Source organism: Phasianus colchicus, chromosome 1, assembly GCF_987193195.1.
Source record: "Phasianus colchicus chromosome 1, bPhaCol1.hap1.1, whole genome shotgun sequence".
In the NCBI taxonomy this organism is placed as follows: domain Eukaryota; kingdom Metazoa; phylum Chordata; class Aves; order Galliformes; family Phasianidae; genus Phasianus; species Phasianus colchicus.
The window spans coordinates 114,842,125-114,856,224 of NC_143436.1; the positions used below are offsets into that span (position 1 = coordinate 114,842,125).

Sequence of the window (14,100 nt, forward strand, 5' to 3'; positions counted from 1 at the left end):
AGTCTTCATGCTCACTTTCCTCATCCTACTACATCCATTTGCAAATATTACACATTAAAGCTATTTTCAGAGATGACATGAAAGCGTTTTGCTTTGCTTCCTTTGTACTTTCATTCTTCTAGAGTTTTTCCAGTCAGCATACAATTAACACCAATCAACAGACACTTCTGCAAGGTAAGCATGAGTCTATCCAAATATATGCCACTAAAACTGATCTGAGGCAGCCTTGTACCTAACATAGTCAGTTTCTTACACGGGAAGACAGTGATAGGACAAGGGGGAACGGATTAAATCTAAAGGAGGGGAGATTTAGATTAGATGTTATGGGGAAATTTTTCAGAGGGCAGTGAGGCGCTGGCACAGCTGCCCAGAGAAGCTGTGGTGCCCCATCCCTGGAGGCGCTCAAGGCCAGGTTGGATGGGGCCCTGGGCAGCCTGAGCTGGTGGGGGGCAGCCCTGCTCATGGCAGGGGTTGGGGTGGTGGGCTGTGAGGTCCCTTCCAACCCAAACCATTCTGTGATTCTATGATTCCATGATTCTCATCATTGTTCTGGTTTAAAAAGACCAGGAGAATTGTATCACAGAGGCAATACTATAAAAAGACACCAATAATCCAAACCAAGAAAAACATAGGAGTTTTTCCCCAGGTAAAATATTAATTAAAAAAAAAAAAAAACCACGTGCAAGTTCTGCACTGTTCCATACCAACAGGAAGGTGTCCTTCCTGTTTCCCAGGCAACATCTGTGAGCGAGAAAATCACACCTACCTACACCTATTCGTACAACGCACCAAATAAAACCCAAGCCATTTCTTTGTAATAAGGTGGGATTAAAAGCAAGTCACCGTGATTAAAATCTAACAGCAGCTGTACGTCAGGCAATTCACACGGATTAACCCAACAGCAGGGAAGAAAACGCCATCCTTCCCTGCAGGACAGCCCCCGGTCTCCCCGAGCACGCCCATGCACGGCTCCACGCAGCCCGACCCGCCTTCAGCCGCCCGCCCATGGTGGAGGTGTCTCCCGTCCCACAGCACCGCCCGGGGAGGCGGAGCCGCGCAGGACTCGGAGGAGCCGCCGCTGCCGGAACCGCCGCCGCCCGCGTCGTGGCCATGGAGGACTTTCACCCCCACAACGACGAGGTAGGGGCTCTCCGCCCGGCCCCGCCTCGCTGTAGGGATCCGCCGGCCCCGTCCGGACGCGAGCCCGGCGCCGGGCCAGCAGCGAACGGGGGCGCGGCCGGGGCTCTGCGGTGTCCCGGAACGGAGCGACGCGTTTGGGGGCTGAGCGGGCACTGGCGGCGTCCGGCAGCCGCCGTCGTAGCCGTGCTATGCTGGGAGATGGGGGCTCGTTACTGAAAAGAACCGAGCGGCCTCTTCCCGCTTGGGCTCCGTATTCGGATCTGTAGCCGCCCGTTTCTATTGGAAACTCGCAGGGACGTCACCGTCCTTGAGATTTGTGCCCTTGCCCATCTGTTTGGAACCGATGGGTGCAGGGAAGCAGATGGCACAGGTGGACGTGCCGGGTTTTCTCTGGAAGCCAGGCTGAATTCCGAGGAGTCGGAATGAGTAGAAAATAGGGTATGTTAGAACCGCAGGGAAAGTTTCTTGGGTGTGCCAAAAAAATAATTGATGTTTATTCATTACAGATGATCTTCAATGCTGACGAGGCCCACAACATAGTTAAGGAGGTAGGTGTTAGTTCATGGCTCATGTTTCAGAGAAACACTTTGTCTTGCAGTATAGTGAAAAGAGAGACTTTTAATTAACCATCCCTGAGAGATTTGAGCTTATACAAAATATGAACTATTATTTAAATCAAATGAAAGCAGACCTTCATTTGGAACTACTTTAAGCTTCAGTTAGTTCTTGTCTTCAGCTGTCTGAAGGGGAGAAGCTGACAGAGGGAGGGATAGAATTTGCTTGACGTTGGAATGTTGAGGGAGGACAGTCACAGGTTGCATAGGAAAATCATTGTTTTATTTTTTTTCCCCTTTATCCAGCTAGACAGTAGGCAATCACTGGAGCAGGTTGCCTGGAGAAAGTCTTGAGCAGCCTTGAGATCACACTTAGAAATGTAGCTTTGGCTGGAGGTTGGGCTATGTGAGCTTGTTATTCTGTCAACATTCAAAAATATAGTAATTTTTGCACAAAAAAAGAGCAGGCTGAAAATGTGTAGCCTGCCAGTCTAAAATGCCTGATGATATGGTTAATAAAGAGACTACAGCGTATTGATGTTGTCAGCTTTTACAGGGAAATACTGTTTTTATAAGGGGATTTCTAGAGGGCCTGTGCAGGTCCCTCCCTACCTGCCCTGCTGTGACAGGATAGTGCTTCTTGAGCTGCTCCAGGTCACAGCAGCAAGCCCTCAGCTGTCAGGTGAATGACAGTTCAGCCCTTACATAACTGGCCCTGCTTTGAGAGGCCAGATACAGTATCAGAGATTCTCTTTATTTTTACATCCGAGTCTGGGAGCAAAGCCAAGCCTTTCTGCCTCTGACTTAAAGCTTAACTAGATCTGAGCAGTTCTGGTATTGGATATGTCTCTGAAAAAGACCAGAATCCCAATAGCACCACTGAGTGCTGTTGTCCTGTTTTGCGTTTGTTTCCATCGAGTCATTGTCTAGATTTATACAATGGGATCAGAACTAATTGGGTTTTATAGGATCTGGAACACCAATCTCTCTCGTGGTTAGTGGGAGGTACGTGCATGAAGTCTGCGTTACTGAATCAGAGGAGAACATAGCTTTGTTTTACTTGCCTATTACAAATGTACATTTCTTTACACTGTAATAATACAGTTTTCATGAGTACACAATGCTGAATTTCAGTAGGAGCAGAGAATGCAATTTAAGAATTACAATTGGACAGCAGGCTTTCTGTTGTTCAGTCACTAGGTTTAATCAAGGATTAGTCAATCTAAAGCTGTGGGAGGATATGCAGTTTTCAGGAATTTTAGTGCTGTGGGATGCAACACTTAAGCATCTGTTGCTTTCACATCTGCTTCATTGTTTAAGCTGGGGTTTGTGTTCTGCTGTTGTAACTCCAGCTATCTGAAGATTTTGGACTGTTGCTCAAAAACTGTGAAGGGATGTCCAGATCAGTGTAGTACAGTTTCCACTGCAGCAGCACATGAAAACCAAGCTGGAGAAAGCTGTCATTGAGTACAAGGTGGGGAGGGTGAAGGGGTGTGTTAGTATTTTCACTGGTAAATATATCCTGTGGTTTCACTTGGCACTTAAAGTGTATGACTAATAATAATTCCTACATCAGATTTTCACTCAAAGCCTCATTTTTCTCCATGTAGTAGTGGGGTAAATATGTACTAAAAGTTATTTCCCAAGAAAGTTCATTTTACTTCCCATTCAGCAGCTGATACCTATTGAGCTGAAGTAATTCAAAGAAAGCCAGTTCCCAGATACAGTTCTCATATTATACAAGACATTTTGAACCTCTACATTTTGAATTTTCCTCTATTTACTATTACTTTTTCCCCCCCCTGCTCTGTTTTAGTGCATAGAAAGTGTTTTAGGCAAAGCAGATTACAATCACAACAAAGTCAACCAGTGGACTGCAGCTATAGTGGAACAGTCGCTGACACATTTGGTAAAACTGGGAAAAACATATAAGTACATTGGTGAGTAGGAGTACCTATACATCTACCCTTTTACAATCACAGTGAGTAATTGCTGATAAGTTTGTTTCATTGTAGTGCTGTGCTCAGTAGAAAAGTTTAATTGTTAAACCATAAACAAAACAGAGCAGATACTTGAACTCTTCTGTTACAGAGATGTTTGATAGTATTTGTGGTAAAGCTATGGCAGATTTACTTGGGCCAAGCATGCTGTCAACAGTTAGCACAGAAGATGCTGTGTTACACAGAGTTCCCTGACTCTTAAGCAATCTTAAAACAATTGTATCAATGTTCTGGCATCAGTTCAGGAAATGGATTGTAAAGCTGTAACCTGATGGAAAGCACAGCAGCGATATCATAGTAGCAAAGTCCTAGGCTGTATTTAGTGGGGATAAGCTCACAGCAGCCATGGACACAGAAACAAAGAAAAGAAGCTGCTTACCCCTGAGAGGCCTCAGATGGCAGAGTTCTCCATCAAGATACTCTCCTTTCCACTGCCAACCTTTAAATGAGGTCTGGGAAGGGGTGGATCCTGGCTGCACTCCTTCCAGTCACTCAGGGACATTGCATGCACCTGAGCTCTCCTAGGTTGGCCCTGCCTTTCCACCAGGTGCTCAGACTCTGGTTCAAGCCATGACTTAGCATTTCTGCTACACAGATACTTTTTTTTTAAATTTATTTTAATAAAAGTATTTTATTAGAATTATGCTTTTTATAAGTGCAGACTTTTACAAGATTTTCAGTCCTCTAAGCTACTTCATGTCCTGTTATTTTTCTGTAAAATCTATGAAAGAGAAATGGAGAAAAGTGGATGTTTAAAATGCTATTATATCAGCACTTCACTAAAGAACCAAAGCAAATGTTAGCACCCTGGTCTGTTTTTAAAGTCTTCAATTCAAACTTAACATTTTTATAGTAGTTACAAGTTGGTTTAGAAATGCCCTGTTGCCACAGTGGTTTCAGAGAGCAGCCAACTCTACCTTTGGGAAGCAGTTCTTGTCCAGTGTGACTTCTGCTGTATGGGTGAGGACAGCACTTGGAACCCAGTTCTGTGGTGCACCTGACAAAAGCTGTATCTAAGCAGTTTAAAAGATAGAAAGCACAATCCTATTAGCAAGCATTTTGTTAAAGCCATTGTCTTTACGTGACTAAGGATAATCATGAATCAAATACCGAGTTCTTGAGGAAAATACTGGGAGTGATGGAATGTCAGAATAGGTGTTGACTTAGTTGAATGCCTCCTGACAGCCATATGAAAAAATAATGTGAGTTGGAGTTCAGAAAATGTGAACGATTCACCTCTTCAATAATGAAAGCTGTTGTTTTATGACTGTATCTTTCAGTAACCTGTGCAGTGATGCAGAGAAGCGGAGCTGGTCTCCACACAGCAAGCTCGTGCTTCTGGGATACTACAACTGATGGTAGGCTTCCTCACTCAGATTAAATGTTGTAGTGAAAGAAATGGTACCTGTTGCTCAATTGTAACAGTTCGGTAGAAGTGTTGGAAGAGTGATTATAGAAGCAGTAGGTTCCAGAATTAAATCCTTGTTCACAATCCTAGGAAAAATGTTTTGTTGACAGTCTGTGTCTGCATTAGCAAATGTAGAAATGCCTTCTTATTTGAACAAATGTGAAAAAAATTAACTCTCTTAGGTAACCATTGATCAATCAAAGAGGCAATAAAACATTGTTTTCATTAAAAGTTTGGTAAAAATAGGAGCAGTATGACTACAACAGGTTTTTCAACTATCTAACTGTCAAGTCAGGTGATATGTAGGCTTTTCATGTGCTTTCTAACATCTAAGTTCTACAGTTCAGGGTATAATAATCCAGCTTTTAAAAACAGATTGTCAGAGCATTCCCCTCCTTGTATTTAGGTAGTAAACAATGTCCAAATTAGTACAAATGTTTTGAGGAATTTAGTCTAACTAGAGCCAGCATGACAATAATAGTAACTACCTTAAATCACAACTGTGTTATTGCTCCTAATTGAACATAGTTTACATTGAGATAAAATGAATGTAATAAAGGGGCTGGAATTACATTTTTATGTTTTGTAACAAATTGTAATGATCTCTTCTAGGGACCTGCACAGTGAGATGGGAGAATCGAACAATGAACTGCATTGTCAACGTGTTTGCTGTTGCTATTATCCTGTAGCTGACTGGAAGATGAATATAAGCAACACCGCAGCCTATAAAAAAATGTTCCAAACACATGGTTAAATATTTCAATTAGTTATATATATATATATTTTTTTTCTTTAAGAGGTGGTATAGCAGACAGGAGTTCTCTAGGGAGGGCGTACAGTCTAAGCCAGTTCTTATGGATTAATTATTTGAAATTGCGCAAAAAAAGAATGAGAGAAAGTGAGTTTTCAGAGTTTAAATATTCAGAAGTATGTTAATGAGAAGATGCCACAAAGATCAATAGAATTTACATCAAAGCTAATATCAAAGACACTATATTCAAGAGGAACATATCTAATCAAAGAAAAAGGTGAAAGGGCAAGCAAGACCTCTCAGGATTCTCGTGCCTTTGGGAACAAATTATGGATGCAGTTCAGAGTGCACATACTGTAAACAGTATCAAGTGCTTCATGTTTGATTAAATATAGCTGACTTCTTATTGAATGCTGGTGCCTTTGAAATTGCATGAACTTCACTCTTCAGTCAAGTTTGAACTTCTGCATTGAGATTGGATCCATACAAGCTTTCTTCCTTGAGGCAGAGGATGACTTCACTAGGGCAAAAGTGCAATGTACCTAGGCCTAACAAGAATACTAATTTTTCTTCAGAATGGAGAATATTATATTTGTTGTCAATTCAATGGATCAGACATTAGCAATGAATTCATAATTTGCCCTTCCTAAAGCATTCTGAAGGTACTTGCATTCGATTTTATTCCGTGACTACATAATCTGTGACACGCACTTTATTGAGTCCTTCTGCAAAGCAAGACTAACCAGGAGCGAGGGCAATAAGAGTTAGCCCTCATTTCCCCAAATGGGACTTTGTTGTTCAAAGAGAAGGCACACACATTTCTAGAGGCTCTTGTTACCTTTGAAACCATTTATCTTAAAGCAAAATGTATATAAAAGTATTTCCTATATTCTCTAAATCTAGAATTTAATCATAATCTTATTAAAAAATAGTTCTATTTTAAACACTAAGAATTCCCACCCTATCGAGATTTATGCAAGTTCTTAAATTTGTTCATCTGATGAGTCTTAACTTGAATTATTCCACATGGAAGAAAAGCATTTGCACAAGTATTTGTTAGATTGGGGCCTACATTTTTCTTTATTAATGCACAATATATGTGATAAAGATGTATCAATACCAAAAATGCCTGAATGACTGCTGCCACTAAGTGGCAGCTACATTAAGTTGTTTTATCAGATGCTGCTTAAGGATAGAGCTTTTTCTTCATTACTGCATGTCTTTGGAAGAGACTAGTAACTACCTAACAGCTATTGTAAGGCTGTCCTGCAGTTCTAACAGATGAGTATTAAAGCACTGTTACGCAGTTTTGTTTGGTTTTCTGGTAACTGACTATTAGGTCGTATAGCAAGTGACCTGTACAAAGAGTAAGCTAAAAATTGTGTCATTGCTTAAATTGTGTATTCATATAGCTGCTGTGAGACTACATACAAATGGAACGTGTAATTCACAATGCTGTTGAAAAGCCCTTGCTTTGCAAACGAATAGAGTTCTGCTTTTACCTGAGTGCAAGTAAAATTAAGCACTGTAGTGTTACCTTTGCCTTAAAGGCAAGTAAAGTGTGAAGATGTATATGTATATTGTACTGACTTTCAGATATATAGCAATTCAACCTCGTATGGGTTAGAACAGCACTTTCTGAATGCAGTGCTGCCACTTAAGAGCTGACTTGTGAAACTAACAAAAATGCAGAGTTTCACTGATTTTCAGAATTGCACAAAATAAAAAAGGTAAGTGGAGCAGCAACTGGAAGGTAGGGTTGCTGTAGTGTGAGATGTAAAAGTAGAAGTGGCCGTTATCCCTATTTAATGGGTGTTCAGGTGCTGTGCTCAGAAGTATTCCGTACAGCTATTTGTAACTTATTTGGTGTTTCTGCTTTACTTGAAAATAAGATGCACTGAGCAGGACTATCAGTTTAATGAGGCTTGGTGAAAGTTCCACTGCAAAAGAAACCTGGAAAATGCTGCTTCATTGTAAGAATGCTTCATTTTTCTTTCTACCAAAATCAAAAACTAAAGATTTGCCTTAGTTGTATCTCTGCCTTGTGTGTTTGATCTATGCAAACGGTGATTGAGAGCAGTATTTCTCTTACTTCCCTTCACTTGTATACAATAGTGAGAACGTGGGAAATTTATTCCAAGTTGTGCCAGCATATCAGAGACAAGACACATCAAAGGCTAATTCCCAGATGTCGACTGTTTCCCACATATTTTATCAACTCAGTTCTGTTTGTCATGGCAATGCAGTAGACAGTTTTTGTTGCTTCAGGAAGATTATTACAAAAGTCTGGGAAAAGTATTTGCATTCTTCATCATATCCTACCAAATATGACTTATTTTCCATCTTTCAACTGCCTACCCCCATTTGTGGGTACAGACAACTATTTGTGTTTAACACATCTCTCAAAATGAATTCTGACCAACACTGCTTCATTTCCCAAGTAGTTTTTTTTCAAGTATGAAACTCTGGACTGCAGAATATGGGAATACACTTCGATAGTGCTTTCTATTAATATGATAATTTCCTTAACTGTTGTGGGAGTAAGTTGTTATTAACAATTTAGGTCTTATTAGTGGGACAAAAGAATGTGCATCAAATTATAGCCTGATACATGGAGTTGTATGATCCATGTATGACTTCATGACAAAAGACACCTGTTATTCCTCTGCTACAAAAAAAAACATGTAAGAGTTTTCTTATCAGAATTGTGTGAAAGGGAAGGTGTGATGCCTCTTTTCCCTTTATACTTGCTCAAGGAAACTAGTACAAATCCTTCTATGGTCAATTTATATTCATGCAATCTAAAGCACTATGTAGAAGCTATTGAATTCCCAGCTTGTAGCTAGCCTGTTTATTTTACATTTGGCTGACAATTTAAATGCCATAAAAGACAGAACGTTATCACTAGCCTGTATGCATTAGTTCTGTAGCTGCTATACAGAGAAAAAAGGGAGGCCTCTCTGTGGACTTCCAATACTTGAAGGGAGCATATAAACAGGTGGGGGTATGAATGCTTACGAGGATGGGTAGTGATAGGACAAGGGGGAATGGCTTTAAACTGAGACAGGGGGGGAGGTTTAGGTTAGATATTAGGAGGAAGTTTTTCACACAGAGGGTGGTGACACACTGGAACAGGTTGATGCCCCATCCCTGGAGGCATTCAAGGCCAGGCTGGATGTGGCTCTGGGCAGCCTGGTCTGGTGATTGGCGACCCTGCACATAGCAGGGGGGTTGAAACTAGATGATCACTGTGGTCCTTTTCAACCCAGGCCATTCTATGATTCTGTGATTCTTTGCTTTAATACAGACTGCAGATCCTTCAGAGAGGAGTGCAGGAAATCCTGTAATGAGCAGTTCTTAACCGATTATGGGGATGCACCTTGCCGGCTTTTGTACAGGCTGACCTAGTCAGTTTGCTTACATTTAATTCCAAGGGGGATTTTTTTAATCACGCTGTCACTAAGTGCAGAGCAGACCAAATCCCAAATCAGAATATCCCGAGCCAGTAGGCTCTGCCTGTGTCTCACAGGGCATTCCCAGGCCAAAGGCAGTTTTCCCTAGGTGAGTGAGCTTGGATGCAATACTCTTTGACTGCAGCAACAAACGTAGCTGCGGTGAAGGTGCTCTGCCCTATTGGCCTGTGCCAGCAGAGGGAGCAGCGTGCTTTGCCATGCGGAGGACGGGGTTTCTGTTTCTCCCATACCGGAGGGAAGGCTGCAGTCTGATGCCACTGAGGGATGTTTTTCTGCTCTGATGAGTCTAAGTCACCGCTGAGTAACTGGAGGTTTTAGCTCGCCTGTTTGTAGAGCCTTTGTCTTTAAAGATGGGAACCATACCGTGTCAGCATGTTTGTTTCATATAGAGTTTTTAAAAGGGAACAAAATGGCACTAGAGGGACAAATACAAGCTTCTGTGTAACTCCTCTTCCACAGTCTGAGCAAGAAGCAATGGAAAAGGGTGATCAATGTTGCAGTAACACACTGGTAGCTGGAATCAAGCTGGTAGAGGCCTACTGGGCCATACCATAGCACGGACATCTGAGAGAAAGACAGGCGAGTTTTGTGGGGACGCTACAATTTTTAAACACATTCGTTACCTGTACGTGAAGGTTTGTTGCGGTTTGCCTCTACTGGAAGCCAGGGGTCGGCATTGCCAGCCGCCGGCGGGCGGCGCTGCGGGGCGGGAGGCGGTGAGGCGGGTGGGGCGTCGCTACTGCGCTGCTGTGGTACTGGGAGGCCATGGAGTCGTAGGGTTGACCAGTTTGGAAAAGACTCAAGATCAACAAGTCCAACCTCAGGCTAACCATACTACCCTCACTCTAACAGCCCACTGCTAAATCATGTCCCCAGGCACCACGTCCTTCTACTCGAAATGTCATTTCTGCGGCGCTGTCCCTCACTGCTGGCTTGCAGATATCACCCCGGTGCCCTTTCTGCTTTCTGGTGGGGAGCTCAGGAGCTGGTGCTGCAGTCGCTGTGAGCTCTGCAAATCGCACATCCCGGCTTCAGCCATTTTTTTGAGGCTCTCTCAGGCCACACAGAAGTACGTTTTCTGTACACGTGCTTATATATGGCACACTTCTAATTCTGGTGTTGGGGAAACAGAGGGGCAGCGCTGAGCTCTGCTCTGTGTGACAGCGACAGGGCCCGAGGGAACGGCATGGAGCTGTGTCAGGGGAGGGCAGATGGGGGTGAGGGAAAGGGGCTGCACCACAGGGTGGTGGGCATGGAACGGGCTGCCAGGGTAATGGGCACGGCCACCAATGCTGCAGTTCAGAGAGTATCTGGACAGTGCTCTCAGACATAGGGTTTGATTTTGGGTGGTCCTGTGTGGAGCCTAGAACTGGACTCAGTGATCTTTTTGGGTCCCTTCCAACTCGGGATATTCTGTGATTCTACAATTAATGTACTTCCTCTTGAGAGGAGAAACATCACTGTCATTCATATATTATATCACAACAGTATCTATCGATACTGTACAGATGCTGGGGAATTAAAAATAGACTTGGTGTTATATATAACCAGCCTCCTTCTTGCTCGTAACTTGCTGAAGCTGGGCAGGGGACTATGCAATGTAAAAATGTGCATGTTTTTTTCTCACTGAGAAGCCAAACCTGAAATGGAGAAAAGCAGAGAAAGCAGAGTGAGAGACAACTGAGACTAAAACTTGAGAAAGAATATAGGTCTCCAGGTGTTTTATTTTTGCTCATACATACATGGGCAGATGTAAATGACAGGCAAACTCCCAATCAGCTGATATGCAGCTGAATTGGGAATAGTGTTCCCCTGCATGTTATTCAGACGTAAAACAAAAGCATGGCCGCTATCTGAATGCTGTTCAGTTGGACTGCAAAGCCAATAGACAGTCAATGTTTGAGTCGAGCAGTTGTCTCGAGATCAAGGCAGAGAACATGTGGATAGAGCCAGGAATGCACAGAGGGCTTGCACATCACAACAGCAGGTAAGGCAAGAGAGTCCAGAGCCTCTGGACCAAGTCAGGAGAGACAAGCAGGCTCTCAGGAGAGTGTTAAATGTGAAATTATTGGTCCAGCTGTCTGAGAAACTGGCTGCTGGTTTTGGCTAGCTGTCCTAAATGCAGCTGGACTGTCTCCAGAAAACTGCTGAAAACAGCTGGTATTTAGGGCAGTTAATGAGCTAGCTTTGTAGTGTTTTACAGAGAACTTCTCTTAAGAGTGATCAGACCTTCAGAGGATGCCTGCTGACAATTTAAGACATGGGAATGAGAGAATGATGTAATGATCTGGTGGGTGGAGCAGAGATTTTCTGGCTCTTGCTTTGGAAGGCAGATAGGAGGTAGGCTATGAACAGCCATGAAATCAGTGTAAGCTGAGTGTATTTGTGCTGATGGAGGAAAAAGGGCTAAGGAAGGAGGAACAGGTCAGTAATGGACTAGAAGTAAGACCTGCAGTAGTGTTTAGAAGAGATGTATGAGGAACAGATTCTCTAGTATGAACAAAAGGGAACAACTGTAATCATGGAGGGAGGTGATGTGAATCCCTCTTTAAGTCTTGGTTTGGTAAGTCAACTGGTTTGCAACTCAATCTGCGTGTGAGCTGGCAGGCAGGTGGCATGGGTATCAGGGAGTTTGAGCTGCCTGGAAAGCACAGATCCTGAGCTAACCTGATGATATGGTGTGCTTGGTACCAGGTAAAGGGAAATTAAGATATGGACAAAGATAGGCATGTTGTTGCTGACTGATAGGTCAAAAAGAACAACGCCAGAGGGCTGAGGATCTGCATACTTAGAAACTGTAGTGACAGTGTTTTGAGAGTTGCACCCAGTTAAAAATAAGACCAGAGAAGGTTTAAGATGACAACTGGAAGCATCAGTAATAATATAAAATACCTTTTTTGGTAAGAGATGGAAGTGAAGGAGGGCTGGTAGTTATATTTGCAAGAGATTGTATTGATATTTTTTTTAAGATGAAAATATTCTGGAGTTGGGTGGAGAAAGAGACAAACAGTGTGAGAGGTTTGCTTTACAGCTTGTGTGGCATTTACAAGATAAGAAAGGGCAGTCCTGTGCAGTCTTACGCACTGACACTTTCCTTGTCAAGAGTAAATACCCGATCGGTAGGTAAAGCAGTTAGCTTGAGCCCATGGAATTTGCTTTCTTTTGTGGTTACAACGTGCAGAAACTGTCCCCTTTAGGTGGTGATGGACACTGTTTTTGTACATTGGTAGAGGGAGAAGGGAAGGCTCAGCACCTTGAAACAAATTAGGTGGGCTTTGGCTAATAACATCTGTTACTTCTGAAGAGGAAGTGACAACCTGAATGGGTTTCAGTTTGATATCTGCAAATGACTTGAAAATAACAGAAGGATTTTCATAATTTTCCTGTGTTTGGGGCTAGTTTCTGTTTCTTAAATAAATATGTGTAGCTGATGGGTTTTCATAATAGTAGGGTGCCTGTATTGCCCTCTGAGAAATGCAGCTTTTTTTTTTTTTTTTTCAGCCTAGTAGCTTGGTGTTGCTGTTTTCCCTATCCAGCTTCACAAGTGAACATTCATATGCACGCTGTCATTGTCTCCCTTGATTACTGCTGGCCCCAGCCTCCTCCAAACTTAAGATCCTCTCCCCAGACTTGCTACAGGGAATGTATCTCCAGTTCATCATTGGTAACACTGATTAACCATCACCAATATCACCCTGAAGTAGATTAGAGCATACAGATTCCTACAGAATAAGTACATACAGGGATCAAATAGGATATTGTCTTCTTGTGACATATCAGAAAAGGGCTCTGGCTAAGTCCTGTCAATACACTAATATATTGGCCTTCTTATGAAAAACTCTGACCAATGCTCATATCAGTGTGGTTATTGTAGAGCAGAGCTGATGTTCAGAGCTGTTCCTTGGAGAAATGTTCACCACATATTGTAGGGCTGCTGGAAAGCCTCAGGCAGTGAGTGATGTGACTGATATCCCCAGCTGGTAACTTCATTCATTACGATGGCTTCTAGTTTGGTACCAGCTGAACGTCGGACAGATTAATTCAAATAAAGGCACTGGGACATTTGTTAACGACAGTGAGTAACCTTAAGCAAGGTTCCCTGGCTATATTTACAATGTGGGTTTTGCTGCCTATCTCAGGGTATGAAATAGCAGTGAAAGGACTCGCAGCTGCAGCAATACCGGTGGCAGAAACTGTGGTCTTTAGGGGTTTTCTGTAAACTGAAAGCAAAGCAGTATTGGGTAAGTGAGCATTAGTTAGTACTCTATAAATAGTATTTTGTTGCTGCCCGTGTTGCTGTTTTTTACACACCCTTTTTATTATTTATTTTGGTTTGTAGAATTGAGTCTTTGCTGCTGAGTGCATTGATTTGTGCACATGTGAGACAGACAACAGTAATGGAAGAGGATCCACATGTTTACTCAGCCATTTGCAGCACTGGTACAGCGAGAGTATTTCATGGACTTTTCACAGCTGGGAGGAACTTTCACTATTTTGGAGCAGGAGGAAGCAGCTGATCACCTACAGGGCTCTTTATCTGTCTTCTGAGGGAGGTTGCTCTAGAAGGTGTTTCCTTATTGTTTGGCAATCTTTTCTGATTATATCCCTGCTGCTATTTGAGAAAAGTTCAGATCTCAGAGAGCTTGTGTGAATTTGCCACCTGAAAACAGACTTGAATCACAGAATCTCAGAATCACTGAATCACAGAACCATAGGGGTTGGAAGGGACCTCCAGAGATCATTGAATCCAACCCCCCTGCCAAAGCAGGTTCCT

General features: G+C 42.7%; 1 protein-coding gene and 1 long non-coding RNA gene across 2 annotated transcripts; one reads left to right on the forward strand and one right to left on the reverse strand.

Annotated features, from left to right (window-relative positions):
- The first annotated feature begins 982 nt into the window (after positions 1–982).
- DYNLT3 (dynein light chain Tctex-type 3) lies at positions 983–7,885 on the forward strand. Its single transcript, XM_031594567.2, has 5 exons — positions 983–1,140; positions 1,647–1,688; positions 3,511–3,634; positions 4,975–5,052; positions 5,715–7,885. Exons 1-5 carry the CDS (start codon positions 1,006–1,008, stop codon positions 5,789–5,791), a joined length of 456 nt encoding a protein of 151 aa, XP_031450427.2. The 5' UTR covers positions 983–1,005; the 3' UTR covers positions 5,792–7,885.
- On the reverse strand, positions 4,182–10,160 carry LOC149919968 (uncharacterized). Its single transcript, XR_016459696.1, has 3 exons — positions 9,950–10,160; positions 4,612–4,707; positions 4,182–4,415 (listed from the first exon to the last, which is right to left on the reverse strand). It is a non-coding gene; the product is annotated as an uncharacterized LOC149919968 (long non-coding RNA).
- Positions 10,161–14,100: the final 3,940 nt, after the last annotated feature.